General features: G+C 47.6%; 1 protein-coding gene across 1 annotated transcript in view; it reads left to right on the forward strand.

Moving 5' to 3' along the window:
* Positions 1-18,696, forward strand: part of T265_10488 (hypothetical protein) — a gene marked incomplete at both ends in the record, with an annotated part of 50,319 nt that overhangs the window by 14,146 nt on the left and 17,477 nt on the right. Inside the window, 9 exons of the mRNA XM_009176870.1 lie at positions 648-1,043; positions 1,566-1,767; positions 3,581-3,762; positions 4,988-5,189; positions 6,728-6,883; positions 9,524-9,889; positions 10,953-11,394; positions 13,281-13,652; positions 15,596-15,888. Of these exons, the coding sequence (XP_009175134.1) occupies positions 648-1,043; positions 1,566-1,767; positions 3,581-3,762; positions 4,988-5,189; positions 6,728-6,883; positions 9,524-9,889; positions 10,953-11,394; positions 13,281-13,652; positions 15,596-15,888 (2,611 nt within the window). The remainder of the gene's footprint in view (positions 1-647; positions 1,044-1,565; positions 1,768-3,580; positions 3,763-4,987; positions 5,190-6,727; positions 6,884-9,523; positions 9,890-10,952; positions 11,395-13,280; positions 13,653-15,595; positions 15,889-18,696) is intronic.

The raw sequence follows: 18,696 nt of genomic DNA on the forward strand, positions 1-18,696 counted from the left end.
CGCTCGTGCATCCAAGCTATTGCCTCCAATGCATAGCTCCTTTTCCAACCCACTTCCACTTGACAGCCTTCTGACAGTGCTGGATTTATGCACCAATTTACCAGCTCGCGCGTGCAGTGCGCCGCTCCCCCCCCCCCAAATCATCGGTGAGCGAAACTGCGGCAGCTACGACCAGTGTACGACGAGTACGCGGTTCTTACAGCTGACGATGATGATGATGATGTTGTGTCGGTGATTTATCAAGGTCGGCATTAACTCATCCACACTTTGACAAGCAGCACGCCTTGGACTTTGTTATAGACTCTGATCTATATTATCCCGACTGCAACATCTGCACTAGTCACCGAGGCATCGGTTCACAGTTGATTGCCGCCCTCAGTAATCCCCTTTCTTTCCAGCGACTATCCTCACGATCCGGTGCAATCCTTATTTGAACCTGTTGTGTTCCCATCATCGATTGTCCTCTGATTTGGTGTGATGGATACACGTTCGGCCTCAGACGAACTCTGTCTGTACGATAGACCGGAGGAATGGTTGAACAAGTTACTCAATCGTGATGGATGCTTCAAGGATTTGGCCTCATTGTTGGACTTTGAAAACCCAGGTAACAATAATCCCGAGCATGGAACTTTATTTCCAAGTTCCAGGGAAAACTGTCGGATCTAGCGGTACTCGAGAACTGGACTATCCTTCGATGCGATTTCATGCTGGCGGAGAACTGGAAGTCCACAAATCGTTTTCACTTCCTCCTGAGCTAATTGAAAAGTTCGCAGGTATGTTTTTTTATCCATTTCTCTCTTTCACACACCCGACACTTCCCTCTTCGCCCAGGAATGCAGAGCAATTGTCTGATGGGCATATTCACGTTGTGCAGTCGAGCTTGGGTGACGATCGACAACGAACTGTTTATGTGGAATTACGAGGATGGGTTTGTATTATTGATTCAAATGTTGAGACTGTTTGTTTTTACAGCGATGATCTGGCTTATTATGACGGGATAAAAGATACCATCATTTGTGTTGGATTGGCACAGCCACGTGTCGGTGAGTTTACAGCCAGTCTCTTCACAGTATGCACCATGAAAAACCTATAATCACACGCTCCTTAAGGTTTTGGAAGGGATCCGCCTAACCAACCAACAGTCTGAAACAGATTTTCTTTCTTATTGAAAGCTTTCTACCCATAAAGACCCGCATGTGTGCCGGAATGTATAGGGGACTTTCTTTAAGTATCCTTCACTTTCCATTCCTGTTCAGTTCCGTGATTGCTGAGGACAGGAAGGTTTTCTGCTGTGCACATTCCTGCGGTCTACCATGAGTAGGCAAACGACCTTTTGCTATCTTTGAAAAGAATAAAAAGTTGCGAAAACCATGAGAAATGCTAGCCAGAATCGTCCAGTTCTAGGACAAAGCGGAAAGCCAAGCTGCCTCAACGTCATCCTAATCTACTCGGAGCATTTCATCCAGTCGCCTAATTCTGATTATGACACCTTGGTTATGACAGTCGTGCTCAGTTGAGTTGCAGCATATTTTCCTTCATTTCTGACTGTTTTTCCTCGTTTTAAGGTGTTCTTCCCGATCGAATCCAGCATCTTCTATGCATTGCTACTGCACTTGAACTGTTTGTTCTGGGAGTGACCTACTCAACTACGGCGGGGGCTCCCATCGGTCATCATGGAGAAGTGTTGCACGTATTACCAGACCCTCTTTACTGTTTGCCCACGGATAACTATACGGTAACGTGTATGGAGTGCACGACCGATGGAAGGTGAGTTGTATTCGTCCCCTCTTGTTCTCTCTCATACCTTCGTATTTCCTTCGTGGAATTAAGCACAAGGCGTCAAACTCCATCCTGAAGGATTCTGGTTAAGGCCCTCCACTGAATGCTGCATTATCCCTTTCCATGACTCATCCACCTGGCTTGTTGGTGATGTGTTGGAATATTGGTAGCTCGGGTGCATCCATTAGTAGTTTATCAGTTGTAGATCTTCCATGACCACTGGATCAGAACGTCAGTGCGTGTGGTGATGCCTCCTGAAATGGTGATGAAACGTCTGTCAGTCAGTTGCCAAACTCGATGCACAGATGAACAAAATCGTTCAGCTGTAAGACCCTTTCGATGCCTACCTGCCATGCTACCTGAAGGAAGCATGAGGGCTGGGGTAGTGCCAGGTTGCCCAAGCCCAGACAGCGGAAGTCGAGAGATAGAGGTCCGGATCGAACCACGGACCTTCTGGTCAGTAAATTCGCGCTCTGGCCACTTGAGCCATCTCGCCCCTGATGAACAGTTAGTACATGGAGTCGTTAGATCGCTGACCTATGTGTGATACATACTGCTAGACTTATTTCGGTCTGTATTGGTGTTGGCTTCTGTGGGATTTGGCCTCACTTTAGTTAGGTTTCCCTCTGGGTGTCCTTGCTGGTGTTTGATGCACTAGCAAGTAGGTTTTCCCTGCGTGCCGTTGAGCTCAGCTGGTGTGCTTTAACCATCCAACTTAGCCCTCTACGTTTGAGCGCATGATCCTGTTGCTGGAAAACGCTGCGCAAAAAGAACACGCCAAGGGTCCCTGCAAAGGGAGTTGAGAAATTCGCTGTCTATGCACTACGGCAGCGAAGAATCAATTTTAATTACTGATGTCATGCTGTCGATGATGATGATGACTGTCTATGCGGGGAGGTTGAGCATTCGGTGCAGCATTTTGTGTGGAAAATCCAACTGAGCACTGTAAGCAAACATCGTGCCAGACATTCGTTTGTCTTGAGCAGATATACGTGGAAGCAGGCCAGCATAAATGAGGAACGAAGGCGAACCTAACTGGGTAATTCCCATAAGGATATCCCCTAGGTTTCTGTCTGACAAGTGTTGTCGATTTTTATTTGATTTTCACAAACATTTCGACACTGGATTTTCAAAAGGATTTTAAAGGGTGTTTTATACGGCTACTCAGACTAGTGCAATGCAATGTGTTCAGAGTGGGTCAGTGGGTCTGGCTAACTTGGGATCAAACAGACCCAGATAGAGAGGTACGGAGTGCTTCAAAAGCAGCTTTGGGAAGAGCACCTGCCCTCTAGAGCTAGTCAATTGGGGTGCCGGGTCGGTGGCTGACACAGACAGGGGTCTTCAAGGGGTCGTGTGAAGCGGCTGGGAATTAACGGAATTGGAAGACTCAGCAAAGGCCGACTTGACTCGTTTATCTGTGACGGTCTTGGATTCACTGCCTTTCAGCATAATGTGCTTGTGATATGGCGCTATACCTGATGATAATGGGGGCGAGATGGCCGAAGTGGTTAGAGCGCGAATTTACTGACCGGAAGGTCCATGGTTCGAATCCGACTTCCGCCTCTCGACTTCCCCTGTCTAGGCTTGGGCAACCTGACAGTATCTCAGCCCTCGTGCCTCTTATGGGTGGCATGACAGTTAGGCGCCGAAAGGGTGCTACAACCTGCTTTATTCTTCCTGCAGCTCGTCAGGAGAACGCAGAAATATCGGAGTGTTTCACGTATCACGTATCAACTCACACCAATCCACATTTTAAAGCCAGCTAACCGTTCTTGTATTGTTCTTCTGTTTGTCTTACTAGGATGTTCCTTGGTACACAAGAGGGCTCTCTGCTAGAGCTAAACTATTCCCCCATACCCGGATGGACAGGAGATCCCTCGGTGCCCCTGAGCCGCACTGGTCCTTGTACACTCATCAATCATTCGGCTTCCGCAATTAGCTTACTGTTACCGGCCGTACTCACCACGGGATTTCGGACGACAGGTGGGTTATATTTTTTTTCTTGGCTGTTTGCATATGGTTTTAAGGTAACCTACGAAGGATAGCAGTCCTAACAGATCTCCTATGATGATACATCCGCAAAAAGAATGCAAATTCCTGCGTTGATTTCTGGTAGCGCTTGTTTGCTACCAGTGAAAGGAAGAAGGCCTTCGCTGCGGAGTTATTTATTAAAAAACGCCAAGTGAACGGTTACAGACTATTGGACAGTGGAGCAAAACTCTCATATACGTCTTGTTTACAAAAAACTGAACGTCGATCTTCTCTTGAACACGTCTTCCAGGACTTTCCTGAATATTCATTGACTGTTGCTCAAATGCAAGCAAATGCGACTCCACAAACTCCCGTAATAGATCTCAAGGGACGCGGGGCAAATTTACGAGAAAACATACTACTCGCATGCCCCATTAGTAGTATCCACCGTTACGCCAGGATGTGTGCTCCTGTTCAAGCTCTTGTCCAGGAAACAACACAAAAACAATGGAGTTGTAGTACCGCAAGAATTCTGGTTGAACGCGAACTTGAGTGCAGTTGAAGAAAACTATGTTTTGTCTCGTCCTGTCAGCCTTTGCAACAGAGGAACTGCTAGTGTGACGTTTGTGGAAATAGACTGATGTCGTTGCACACGTGTCCGATGCATATCCCACAGGAGTGCATTCCTCGTCTTTTAAGCAGTTCCCGAACTGTCTAACCTACTCATTTACGTGACCACTATAGACGAGTTGGGAACACTCTGCCGTCCCTCATAGAATAAGACTTGTTGGTATTTGTTGGATGTGTTTTCTTATAGCTACCGTCTGTACGCGGAGCACTCGATTATCGGGCTTATTACTCAGAGCGGTCTATTTATGCCACATCTTGGTTTCGGGTAACTTGGCCTCTGATGGAGGTGTGATGTCTCTGCACCCGGAAAACAAGAATCAGGTATGCCCCACCCCTACCTGAAAAACGTTCCTTCCGCATTAAATAAGAACGCTACCAACTCTTATCGTATAGAAAACGATATATTGGGTCGATTCAAGTCGTGTCCATCCTACTAAACGGTCTTCTTACTTGAGGCTTTACGTCTCTGTGTTGCCACTTTTCGCTTGTCTGTACTTCTTTCAAATGGGTATTTTGAACTTCAGCTATTTTTCAGTCTTTTCTTACTTACCAATTGAAGTAAATACCCAGTCTACCGTCAATTTCCTTCTTCCGCTACCATTGTCAGATGCCATATGCCAACTGGTATCCGATCCAACTCGTCAGTTGCTCTACTTACGTACCGAAAACTCCAACCTTGCGGTTTATTCCTATTCGATCAAAGCAACCGTCGGTACATCGCTGACACGATCAGCTCAGCTATCCAGTTCGGATTTGGCCTATACCGCGTCTGGCGTGGTCCGCTCGGTAGACAAGGCGCAGTTTCGAAGGTCAGTAACTCCATTCCCTTTTCATCCCGCTCGTGTTTTTGCCGTCCGTTGGCTTTTTTCCCACAACTGGCAGTGTATTGCGGTGGCACTATACTTTGCCAACCAATGTCGGACTCGAGATAGTTCAGTGGTTAAGGCGCCAGCTTACGGACCGGGAGGATCGGGGTACGAACCCACTCCCCCAGCATCTGGACTGCTCTCGTCTAGGCTTGGACAACCTGACAGTATCCCAGTCCTCGTGCCTGCTCCCGTTGGCCTGGCAGCCCGAAAGGGCTTTACAGCAGAAAGACTTCGATTATCGCTAACAAATCTCAGCGGTTGTCCCAAGGCCTGAATGCAAGCCAATTTTGTACCCTTTCTGTGTGAATACATCCCTTGTGGATATGTCTCTCTCCAACACACGGGAAGACAACCTTTTAGGAGAATCGCACCATACTGAACTGATCTCCTCGTCACCGATGATAATTCCTCACATGCAAACGCTTTGGTCTTCATTGTGGGAGAAAATATCGGCTTTAAAGTCAGCCCACAGTCGACAATCAATCATCTCACTTGATAGTTTTTTTTTTGGCTTTTTTATCTACTCAAGGAAAAACTGGAAGTTTCAGTCGGTTAAACCTAAAAAGGCAATTGTTATATCTGATGATTCGCCAATCCGTGGTATCTGCTGCTGACCCACTCCAGTGCCTAGTGTCGGAGAGAAAAAGGCTCACGGAAGGGAACACAATAGCTATATTCCAACAGTGGTTGCGAGAGCGCGAGTGCGTGCGAGTGCGAAAAGTACAACGGCCTCAAGCTTTTTATTGGAAGAACACTGTCTGAACTTGGTCCAATGCTGACGCACGCGGTCTGGCTTTGGTACGAGGCGGCGACGTGCTGCATATTGCGGAGGCGTTGTCTGTCCTTGATCAACGCTGACTCGCTCTGTCTGGGTTTGGTACAAGTCTGTGAAGCGCTGCATATTGAGGGGGCGTTGTCTATCTGGTTAACATCTAGCGGACCTGAGAGTCTCGGGTAGATTTCGGCCTTCAGTGGTTGCTTTCAGGAAGCTGACCTTCCTGATAGCAATCTCCCATGAATGTTGCCCTGATAGTGACTGATTAGGTGAATGTTTGTAGATTTCTTTTGCGGATTGGCTTGTTACTTCAATGAAGTTGAGATGTAAACAGCTGCTACAGAACTGACGGCTCTTGGTGCACTGGTCCAAGACACCGTTTCCAAGGTACTCACATACTTGTCGTGGCATCGATTGTTCATTGCTTTTAAGGCAATCTTGTCTGACTTGGGTTTCCCTGCAGTGCTGCTCTTTTCAAGTTACTCGCTTTTCACTCCAGTAATGACCAGATGACCGCTTATCATTCTTTCTCGATGTAACGAATTTAACTCAGTTTGTACGTATACAAGCTGGCCTGCACCCTGCAAGCTCGTGTTAACCGGCCGCCAAGTCTATTGAAGTCTTCCACTCCCCAGACAATGAAACAATCTAGCCTTCTTTTCGATTTAGTCGTGTAACACTTCGCTGTTCCCCTCTGTTCTAGTATTGCCTCCGTTTTACCGCTGTTTGGCGGCCCGTTCCACTTGATGGCTGTTACGAAAACCGGGATTCGATTGTACTTTGGCGAGCAGTTGCGTCTGCTTCACATCCGATTGCCACCCACATCTCCTTATGGCCGGCTTGGTTTGGGAGAAGTTAAGTGAGTTCACCAGTTTGGATTTATCAATCTTGACATTTGAAGTAGTTCTCTTCGTTTTTATAGCTGCCCGTTGTGGAGACAACCAACGGTGGTCACTCAGTCATCGGGTCTTCTCCCTCACGTAGCAATTATTCACGACGTGCTTCTAAATACTGTCCATGAAAGCAAGAAAGCCCTACGCTGCAAATTTGTCTATTAGCAAACACGAGCTAAGTGGTTACAAGCCATTAGACGCGAAAGTGAGCATCCCATCTGCACAGACTTTTTTCAAAAGTGGACATTCTCAAGTGCCCTCCTGAAATTTCCTGAACTTTCACTGAATAATTAACCAATAGAAAACGGGTGTTGCAAAGCAGTTACTTAATTTCTTTGATCACCTCCGCCTTCCACCGGATGCGGGTGGGGAGCTTGGACATCAGACCATAGACTACTTGCATGCTTCATCAGTAGTATACACTGCTAGCATATTTGGCTCCAACTAGGTCGTGAAGAAAGACACAACTTCAAACGACAAAGCCATGGGATGCTGCGTTGTTGAGGGTTAACATATGCATTAATGGTCGCAATTAGTGTTTGGTTTAATCTTGCATTCGGATGCGGAACGCTTGAGCTCGGGGTGGCTCATTGGTGAAGGCGCGAATTCGCTGACCGGAAAGTCCGTGGTTGGAACCTGACCTCTTCTGCTATTGTCTAGGTTTCGGCATTCTGGCAGTATCTCGGGCCTCTTGCTTCTTTCGGGTGGCGTGGCAGCTAGGCACCGGAAGAGTGCTACAAACGCACATTTTTTTCTTGTCTTATACGAACCGAAGTTTCCGGTTTGCTGTCTTGGAATGCGGAAACGTTGCTAGAAAGACTGAAGCGAATCAAGCATTCTTCTCAGCCTAAGGGGCATCTTCATGGGTGAGAGGCTCCAAATGGGGACTGAATCAGCAAGCTAAATTTTCTGCAGAGTTGACTGCGAACCCGTTGTGTTTTGTCCCACTCGTTTTGTGATAATCGTTTGTCATCATCATTTCTGCGCATCATTTCTGCGCTCCTCGTTGGGGACCCGTCGCCTACTGACCACAGTGTATGGGCGCTTCACGAAAACTTTATACTTTAATCCAATCTACCTATTTATATGTAAATGACTGCTAACGATATTTTCATATTGGTGCAAAAAACGTCAATGTGGTAGTCTCTGGCGATCAAAGGTGTCCGAAATTTATATCCTTTATGAGGACGCTGTATGCTAATTCCTGTGGGTGCGTACGGATATACGGGATGCTCTCGCCTGAGTTCACCACGTCCAGTGGTGTAAGACAAGGCTTTCCTCTTACCCCAGCTCAGCGAACAAGCCAACGACCATAACCTAACTCTCTCGTACGGTTTGGCATTTGCTCCACACCTGCAAGGTGTAAAGTGATGCTACAAGACTGGGTGAAATCAAGCCCATACCTCATGCTTACAGGCGAGCCACTCGATGTGGTAGTCAAATTCGTTCACCTGGGCAGCTGTATAAGTTCCGGTGGACTGGCTGGAGATGAGATACTTTCTCAAATCGGAAAGACCAGAGCAGCTTTTGCCTGTGGCGCCGACGTAACGTCAGCTTGTTTGGCTGCGGTGGTGCGATCCGTGCTGCTTTATGGATTAGAGACGTGACCCTTACGTGCAGAGGACATACGGAAAATGTCAGTGTTTGACCATCGATGTCTTCGAAGCGTTGGTCAGGTCTAGTAGGATCATCGCATTAGCGATCCTGAGTTACGCCAGATGGTTTTTGGGAAGAAGGAACTCTCCCGCGATAGCTTCATAGGTTGTGCTGGTTGGGACATGTACTCCACATGCCAGAAGACCGTCTGCCTCAGAGAGCTCTTTTTCCTCAGCTCTGTGCTGAGTGGAAGCGACAAGAAGTGGACAATGTATGACCTGGCAACGAAGTACGAAAGCACTAACCAGTAAACTTAGTCGGGTGGGCCTGTGCAGCCCCCCTGGGTGGGGACCCCGGGACTCAAATCACCCGTGGTTAATGACATTGGCGGAAATGGCCCAATCGCGCAATCAGTAGCGCTCGTGCATCAAAACTATATCGCCTTCAATGCATAGCTACCCAATTTCCAAACAAACTGAACATGCTTTCGCCTTCAAGCCTGGTTGTATGTTCCATTTTCCCGTTTTCCGGTGATCGAAAGTGTAGCAGCTGGAACTAATGTACCTATGGCACACGGTTTATAGCTGATAAATTGAATCATCTGTAACGGGCTCTGGGGGCTGAAAAAGTTCGGAAACCCTAATATGGTGACACCAGTGGTTTAATTTGTCCAACCGCCAACTCTGTTCCTCGCAGACAGAAACGGACTGTTCACCCTATTTTCTGTGTGATCGAGTTGTAAGTAGGTTTTATTCTTTCCGGATCTCATGGTGATTACAATTTGATGCAACGCCCTTGCCTTCTCTGGTTTTTTTCCAAGACCCTCCTGTCAGTAAGTCATCACTTATAAAGACTGACCATAGTGTGTTTGAGAATTTCGGTTCGTCTATACCCCTTCGAGGGAGCTTTCTGGACACTTTGCTTGAGTTCTCATGAGGAAAGCCAATAGATTACCAGTAACTTTGCTATTACCGGATCTAGTCTCGTGTTTATGCTCTTTTGTCTCCCAGATTGGTCGCCGAAACTCGTGGCACAGTAGTTCTCATCTCAGCATTGCCACCTAATGCCGCATCCATTGGAACAGCTCGTCCTCTCCTCACCAAAACGTCGGATACACAACCGTTCGTACCCGTTCCTCCCACGACGTTGAGTTCCCCGATTTCTTCAGGGAGTGTGACTGGCGGGGAACCAGACACTAGTACACGATCATCGTATGACGTACCGCCCAACATCCTGTATACCCTCAGTCCAGATCCGTACCCATGGACGCCCAATCTGACCGAAGTTTGCACTACAGCTTGGTGTGTTGGTGGTGTCTGGGCTCTAACTGTTCTGCCCTCGGATGAACCAGTCTCCCTTGATTTCGCTTTTTCCAGGTCAGTGAACTTTACTCCACGTTCATATCTTTGTCAACTTCATTGGTCCCATCTTACGCATTGTGCGGTTCAAACCTGTGTCACGTTTTTTATTGTACCCTTGTATGTCTGTTCGAGCAGCAGAACTCAGAGGTCTTCAATTCTTTGACAATCGTTGTCTCGGAATGGCGTCGGTGAATCCGTAACGAGGCGGTTGAAAAGCGCGTTTTCGGTTGTACAACGAAGACTTCCATTGAAGCTGCCTTGGTTGGGCCATTTTGGTGTATGCCGAACCACAATCTGCTAAAGAGAGTGCTATTCTCCGTGTCCTATTCAGGTTGGCGAAAGCAGCAAAATAGTCAAATTGTGACCTGGTAGTAGGCTGTGAAACATCTGGGTGATATCGGTGCGACTCGCCTACCAGGATGGGGACCGCGTGATTCCCACTGCGCTTAGTCTACTGGTTGGTGTCGATGGCGTTCTTGTTGTCAGTTTCTTTCCAGATTGCCTGAGTGAGTGTCTGGAGGTGTGGGCACCTAGGAATGATGTAATCCAGCGCTAAGTCTCTTTCCATCCACCTTTATTCTCTTCTCCACAATATGGCTTGCAAATCAACCATGGTTGTACAGCCATGAAGCATCGGTGTTGAATACTGATATCATGCTGTCGATGATGGTGATCTTATCGTTTATTTTAGTGAGGACACTTGGTGGAGTATCACAACCCTTGTAGAATCTTATCACAGTTAGTCGTCAGTGTTTGGAGCACGAATTTACTGACCGTGGTTCGAATCCGACCTCTGCCTCTCGACTTTTCCTGTCTAGACTTGTGCCACCTGTCAGAATCCCGGCTCTCGTGCTTCCTTTGGGTGGCATGTCAGTTAGACACCGAAAGGGTCCTACAGTTGAATGATTTTTAGTCATCTTGAATAGATTCCCAATAGGTATGATGTGGGGAATCATAGCCCAGATGTGGAAACATTTCCGTCTTTTGTATTGTCTTCGACTTTTATCAGTCGGTAAAAGAACCAGTTGAAGGATGACCTTGTGCTAACTGGCTGCAATCTTTTGTGCCTTTTTCTCAGGAACACGACTTCACCCTGTCCCCGTGGACAACCACCTGTTGTACTAACCCAACACCTCGATCCTCCCTATCGTCGTCTGCTGCTGATATCTGCTCAGGGTCTTGTACATCTACGCCTTCCTAGCCCAATCGTGAGGTTGAAAGAATTCCTACTGCGTGAAGTGTCTTCACGACTGTTGAATACCAGCGTCAACTTGTTTCCCGAACAACCGCCACTGTTAACACCAGGATCCTTCGTAAAACAGACACCCGGTGTCATGTACCCTTCTTTCGGTGACTTGGATGATGTGTCTCCGGAGTTACTGCGGAATACTGGGTTTTTATCAGCCTACTTGCATCAGTTCAGTCCAGATGAGGCTATTTGTGCGGCACTCATTATCGGCTCAGCTCATTCTAGTCTTGGTGAATCGGACAATCGTGGTCTCGGCGTGGCCGTTGAACAAGTGAGTCACGTGTATTCTTTGGTGCTGGTACCCTTGTTGCGCGCTCCTTATAATACATCTTTTCCGTGGCTAGCTGCCATGCCATTCTTGAGGGGGGGAAGCACAAGGGCTGAAATCTTGCCAGGTTGCCCAAGCTTCGGCTGGAACAGTCAAGATGCCGGGGTCGGGTTCGAATCATACACCTGCCGATGAGCAAGTTTGTCTCTTGATCACCGAGCTACCTCGAGCTGCTTACTGATATAATTGGTCCCGAGAAACGAACCCGTGTTTTTCGGCACTAGCTGCATATCCGAGCTCATGGTAGGCAGATATTCGCCTACGCAACTCTAGATAACACATCCTATTGCCCGAAACTAAAGCCTGTAACCAGACATTCACCGGAATTGTCACGAAAAACAAGAAGCAAGCGTCTACATCAGTATTGTCTGTCAGGATCTGTGGTACTGACGGCCAGCGGTAGCTTCCTTGCCAGTCATGATCGCCGCTCGTTTATTTCACGTAGCGTTGTTTTTTTTTCGAATGATCGTTGCAGTTCGGTACAGACCTGATCTTTCAATCGTCAGCTTGTGGCAGGCACGGATTCTAGTAAAACCGGTCTATGGGTACGTTTGCTCACATTTCAGTGTGCCCGTAGTCTTGATCGGACTGAATGTGACCTGTTTACTTTATTTCGTTTAAGTAATATATACTAATAACAGTTCGGCTGTAGCACCCTTTCGGTGCCCAACTACCATGTCACCCTAAGGAAGCACGAAAGCTGGGATACTGCCAGGTTGCCCAAGCCTAGACAGGGTAAGTCGAGATGCAGAGATCGAATTCAAACCACGGACCTTCCGGTCAGTGAATTGGCGTTCTATCTATCGAGCCATCTCTTCATAACATTGCGTCTCACAACATGCTGTACGTTACCCTAATCACTAGAATCTGGGTTTCATCCCCAATAACGGAGATGGCCTATTTTAGATGATAGATGAACCACAATGTCTGACTGTTTATCGATATATTCGCAAAATTGATGAGACCGGTGAATTGCGGGTGTTTGAATGTGGGGATCAACTCCTGGAGGAAGCCAAATGATCAACCTAGCGCTTTTACCGGGATTCTACGCTTTCGGAGAAGTATGTTTCAAGGTCGTACTCACCGGTTTATTCTTCCAAGAGCTGTTTATTGGAATTCAATCCGTCTTCGTATCAACGCTCATTTGCTCATTTCGCCTAGTGGTTATCCACTTTCAGCATTTGTCCTTCCCCGTATCTTATGAACGGGGAACGAACATGCAAGTCGTCATGAAGAGACCGGACCTTACCGGGGTGGGGCGGTTTGTGTACCTCGGAGCTATACTGGGATAGGGTGTCCGCGCAGAGTCTTTCTTACCAGACTGGTCAGTGGTTAGAGCTGTGACGAACAAAGTCTTCTGGTCCTCCAGGTTGGGGATTGGAACATGTGTGGCGACTTTTTCCGCAAAAACAGTAATGTGTTTGCGAAATACACTCATTTGCAAACTAATTTGGTTTTGCGAGATACTCACCTGGAACCCAGCTGAATCTGTCGTAATGTACTTGTATTTGCAGCCCAATACCGCTGCCTTGCGGTCAGGTTTCTGAACTAAAGGCTTTGCTTGAGAACCCTAATCGTCCTCCTGTCTGGATGTGGTCTTCCTGGCAGTATACAACCGACGTACAACCATGATTTGTACATCATGGTTGTACGGTAGCGAGGCATCAATGTTGACCACTGATGTCACGCTGTTAATGATGGTGATGGTGGTGAAGAAACTGTTCAACGCAGTTTCATGCAACCACTTTTAGCTAAGGCTTGTTAGTATGTGTGATTTGGTGCATACGAATGCCTACTAATACGTCACTGTGTGTTCCCTTCACTGTTAGGCCGTTCTGTTCTTCGCTGCGGAAGCCGCTCAGTTCTGGGTTCCTGCAGTGCGCCGCCCCAATCCTGGTTCTGGTGCCCTCATTCGACAATCTGCGTTAACAAGCTCACAAGGCACAAGCCAACCGATCGATCGGGCACTATTCAGTGGGATGTTCCTCTTTAGCGGAATCACCGTGTTCCTGGCTCGCATGGCACGTACGTTTTGGCGCAGTCCGCTGTTTCGGGATGCCAGTGCGGTGTCCAATGGGTCCCTTGCCAAGTCAAACCAATCCAGTGGCTTGATCGGTTCTTGGATGCGAAGCTTTGTCAACGTCCTTGCTTCTGCTTCTCCTCTCCGAGGCGGACGGTCTACAACGGAAGAAAATAGACCGGTGCGGCTCGGTTTTTTATCCGCTTGTTCACATTGTACTATGATCAATTCTGACTGTCAGCATTAGTAACTCAACAAACTCCAGTTTAGATCGTTTGACGGTTTGACTTAAAATCAATTACTCTCTCAGAAGAGCAATTTTACCTCCCAACAAAGACGAGAATACGATATTTGAATTTTTTGTTCCATTCATCAACAATGCGCCTAGTTACTTGTAGTACATAGGTGTTCACCTCTGTAATCTAAGATCCTCAAGATGCATGGTCTTTAGTTACTCCAGTAGTCCCCTTAAAGCGATTCCTTCTCAAGACAAATCAGGTCCCCGGAGGGACACAGCAGCGTTTTCCACCATCCCCGTTTTTTAAAGCGAATCCCCCCTCCACAGCTGAGGGGCCAGTGCGGACTAACTTCTCCCCCCCCCCCCCGCGGACTAACTTCTCCCCCCCCCATCTCGAGTAATATTCCCCACTGCTAGGGAGATTCCATTCCATGGGCTTCAAGTACCCGAACATGGTACTTGTGATGTTTTGTAGGGGCCTGCGTGGAACACAATCCAATGATGCGAAAGTTGGGATGGCACGCGCCATTTCTGAAGATTTGCTTACGGAATTGAACGGGTTACAGGTGAATCGTAGGATCGTGTTGTCTCAACATCTTTGCCATACCTTTCCATGACGAATGTCGACCAACATAGTGTTGATACTTTTTTCCTGCAGAGAACTTTTCACCCATGATTGACATTGAGTTTTATGCACTCTGCATATGAGTGGCCTCTATTACGGGGGGAATCACCTGAATGAAATAACGAGACTGAAAATTTGTCAGCTCGTTTCAAGCAGATTCACCACTGACCTGCATTACACCCAAGTGAAGGATATGGGTCGACGGTCATTGTATTTTACTGGAATTAAAGCATGAAATTGCTGACTGGAAGGTCCGTAATTCTAGTCCCGACCTGGCGTTTTGGCTGCTAGTGTTCGGGTTTGGGCGAGAGTGTCTCGGACTTCACGCGCTTCCCTCGAGATCCACGACAGCTACGCACCGAAAGTCTGAGACAGCTGAGACATCCTCATCGATGTTCACATCCTAACGGGCACGTCAAACAACTTGGTTGAAGGGCCGACCATGCCTTGTTAAGTTTCCCATCCGATGAATGGCTGTTTGTTGGAGGGACTCAACGGGAACTTAATCTGTTACCATCTTCTGGGGGTCGGGTATTTTTCGCTAGCCTTTTCTGTGCATAGCTGTGGGAGGCGAACCTCTCGTCGCTTTGTTACTGGCATACTGCTGAGTTTTTCACAAGTTGTTGCCAGTCATCCTAGGTTCGTGCTGAAGATTGAGACGCCTTTGCCAACAATAAAAAGAACCAGACGTGAGAAACCAGCTAGATTGAGTTGAGTAGTGAATACTACTACTACTAATACTAATAATAATAATAATAATAATCGTTCAGCTGTAACACCCTTCCGGTGCCTAGCTGCCATGCCACCCGGAGGAATCACGATGGCTAGAATACTGCCAGGTCGCCCAAGCCTAGACAGGGGAAGTCGGGAGGCAGAGGTCGGGTTCGAACCACGGACCTTTTGGCCAGCGAATTCGCGCTCTAACAACTCGGGCCATCTCACCCGAATTCGCGCTCTAACAACTTGGGCCATCTCGCCTTCTAAGTAGTGAATAACTGGAGCAACTATACATATCCCTTCCTTTGACAATGGTCCTAAAGGAGACAGATAGCTGACAACCGTGTCGTCCCCCCTTGCTGTCTGGGAGCCAAGCGTAGTCATGCCAGGTTTAGAGTAAAAACCATCACGCAGCTTCTGAGAGCTCTCTGGAATTTACTAAACTTCGTTGTAATGGCAAAGGAAATTCGTTTCTTGATATTTGAATTTGAAAGCACCCCAATTCGATATAATTGATTATTTTCCTATTCGTTCTCTTTGATAGGTCATTTCCCGTTTGGACCCCAACGAGATCACATGGTTGATTCACCAACTGAGTTATTTACAACGATTTCTTCAACGCCAGTTGAAGCTACGTGGAGGATGGCTAAGGGCCTCGACTGCTGGGTTAACCTCACATCCGGAGAAATCGGCAGCTGGCGATGAAAGCTCGGATCAGGTGGACGGGATCCTGCTCCAGCGTTTATCCGAAGAACTGGACAAACTTCTGGGTGCCATGCTGGAAATTTTGGAATTTTGGCGTATCTTTAGTGAACACGCAGTGCATCGGATTGCAGAGTGAGTGACATGAATTTTCCATGCTGTTCTGGTTGCCTCTCGACTTCCTTACGGCAGTGAAGCATCAGTGTTGAACACTGATGTCATGCTGTCGATGATGATGATGATCTCGACTTCCCCTGTCTGGGCTTGGGCAACCTGGCATTATCCCAGCCCTCGTACCTCCTTCGGATGGCTTGGCAGTTAGGCATTGAAAAGGTGCTACAGCTGAACGGTTATTTTTTTGGCTGACTATAACAGAAATCACGGAGAAATGTATTTTGTAATCTGTGCAGTATCTCAGCTGTTACTCAAATTGTGTTCCACAGAATGCGAACTGCTTGGAAATTCGATCCAATTGTACAGTCAGCTATAAACCGTGTACTGCAGGCATATTACTTCCAGCTGCTACAATTTCGGTAACCGGAAAACGGAAGAGTGTGGGACATACAGCAAAGCATTGGAGGTAGTGACATGTTCATCTTGTTCGGAAATAGTTCCACACCGAGGATGATAGCTTTGAGCGGCACCGATTGCACGATTGGGCCATTTCTGCCAGTGTCAGTAGCGATTGGTGAGTTGAGTCCCGAGGTCTCCATCCGGAGAGGCCAGGTCATTCACTGTCTCCCTCTTTGTGGCTTCCACTCAGCACGTGGCTGGGCGAAAGGAGCCCTGCGAGGCAGGCGGTGTTCTGGCATGCGGAGTACATGTCCTAAGAATCGTAACACTTGAGTAATTGATCTATCGCGGGAGAGTTCCTTCTTCCTAAAGCCACCTGGCGTACTTCAGCATCACTAATCTGATGTTCCCACCAGACCTGACCAATGCTTCGGAGACATCGATGGTCAAACACTGATATCTTTCGTGTGTTCTCTGCACGTAGGGGCCATGTCTCTGATCCATATGGCACTATGGATCGCATCACCACAGTGTGAACTCTGTCCTTAACAGACAAGCTTACGTCACGTCGGCGCCATAGGTGTCGGAGTTTGTCAAACACTTCTCTGCCCTCCCCATTCGAGTAGTAACCTCATCGCCTATCCACCGGAGTTCATAAAACTGCCCAGGTGAACAAATTTATCTACCACATCGATTGGCTCGCCTGCGAGCATGATGAGTGGATTTGATCCAACTCAGTCATGTAGCGGCACTTCACTGTTTGCAGTTGTGAAGCGCATGCCAAACCGTGCATCTGGGATGCATTTGAACCAAGGAAAGCAATGTCGTCCGCATACTCAATTTCTGTCTGCCTAGAAACGCTAGTCAGAACTGTTTTCTAGAGCAACTTAGGGGGGATTTTGCCTAATTATCCAACTGGTCAAAACCCGTGAGTAGAGCAGACCGTTTGTCACAGGTCTGCTCGCTGACCTGAGCAATTGGGTTGTAAGCTTTTCATCACATATCGAAGTGACAACGTCAGTGGAGGATTTGCAGCCGCGTTTAAAATAGTTCTCTGGATGAGTCTGCACTGCGGTGCATACGCCCATATGACAAACAGTACCACGTTTCTCTTTAAGATGCAGCACTCTTCTACAGCTTCCGCTGTCAATGGGGATGTATCCTAGCGTAGCTTCGGCCCAATTACCAAACGTGTGTCTTGGCGCCGCTACCCCGGAGGTCTCAGAAACATGCAGGTGGTATGGGTCGTTGGACAGTCCGATCGTATTGCCGCGCTAGAGTCTCAAATTTGCGTTTTTAGGCAACCTGTAACAAAAGCACCGGGGTCAAGTGTATATAGTAAACCTATTTGTTGTCGTAAATACAGTCGGTTCGAAAAGTTTGCGAGTCTCTGGGGGTTGTGGGATTCGAGGCATCTATCTGTGACTAGATGACGCATTTATTTTCCAACCTGAGCTGAGGTTGTAATAACAGCATTTTCATTAACTTAGTTCTCGGTCTAAAGCTTCCAAGCTAGCGTCTTCGTCAAGAGCATTCACGAAAGGCCAACAGCATATATTAGCACCTAAAACCCAGTCAAAACCGCTTGCACATTGTGTCATGTATGAGGTGTTTACCGCGGCAACATTCTGGAAAATCTGATGCCTTCTGGATGAGGCACTGACGACCGGTACTCGAGAAATACTGGGTCATGATTGGCTGTTGGGTCCAGACTTTCAACCAATCAGAGCTCATCTTGATGCTGGGCCGGCAAGCAACCCGAACTTTTGGCCAATCGTGTGCGGGATAGGCTTCTTGGTCGTAGCAGCGCCTCCTTGTGAACAGTAAAGCGGCATCTGTATGGAATTCCTCCTGAATAGGTGTCAGCGCTCGTAAAGTGAACCGGGTTAGTAATGAGTGTTCAGATTGTCGAAAAAAGTGCGATTGGATGTGCAGTGGTGTGGATTCCGACTCAGCTAGCGTACTCGAGATAGGACCAACCATCTTATATTCCCATGGTTGGTTTGTGGAATGCATACTAGCCATGTTGCCCAAACTGAAATAAGCGGTTTTATTGGAGAACCTCGTCCGACCTCGTCGACCTGAAACACCGTCTTCTTGGCACATTTGAACACAATCGCAACTCACACGTCCACGTGGGACGCTCAGTGCATTTTGCACTAGTCGGTACGAAAACCATTCCATGTCTGTCTACAATTGGGAAGTGCTTAAATACGGAGTTGCGTCCAGTTTCCCGGGAAGTGGCGTTTCCTATGTCACCGTCAGCTGAAAAGAAGCCGGTGGCAGCCTTGTGAAACGCCCTATCCCGGAAGGAACCTCTGAGCTGTTCTTACGCGTTCCTCTGTTTTTATTCTCTCCGGGTTTTCAATTCATCTTAGGGCAACTCACACTGACCTTGTCACGATCCATTCAGTAGGTCTTATGTTATGT

This window comes from Opisthorchis viverrini, assembly GCF_000715545.1.
Source record: "Opisthorchis viverrini unplaced genomic scaffold opera_v5_372, whole genome shotgun sequence".
Taxonomy (NCBI): Eukaryota; Metazoa; Platyhelminthes; class Trematoda; order Opisthorchiida; family Opisthorchiidae; genus Opisthorchis; species Opisthorchis viverrini.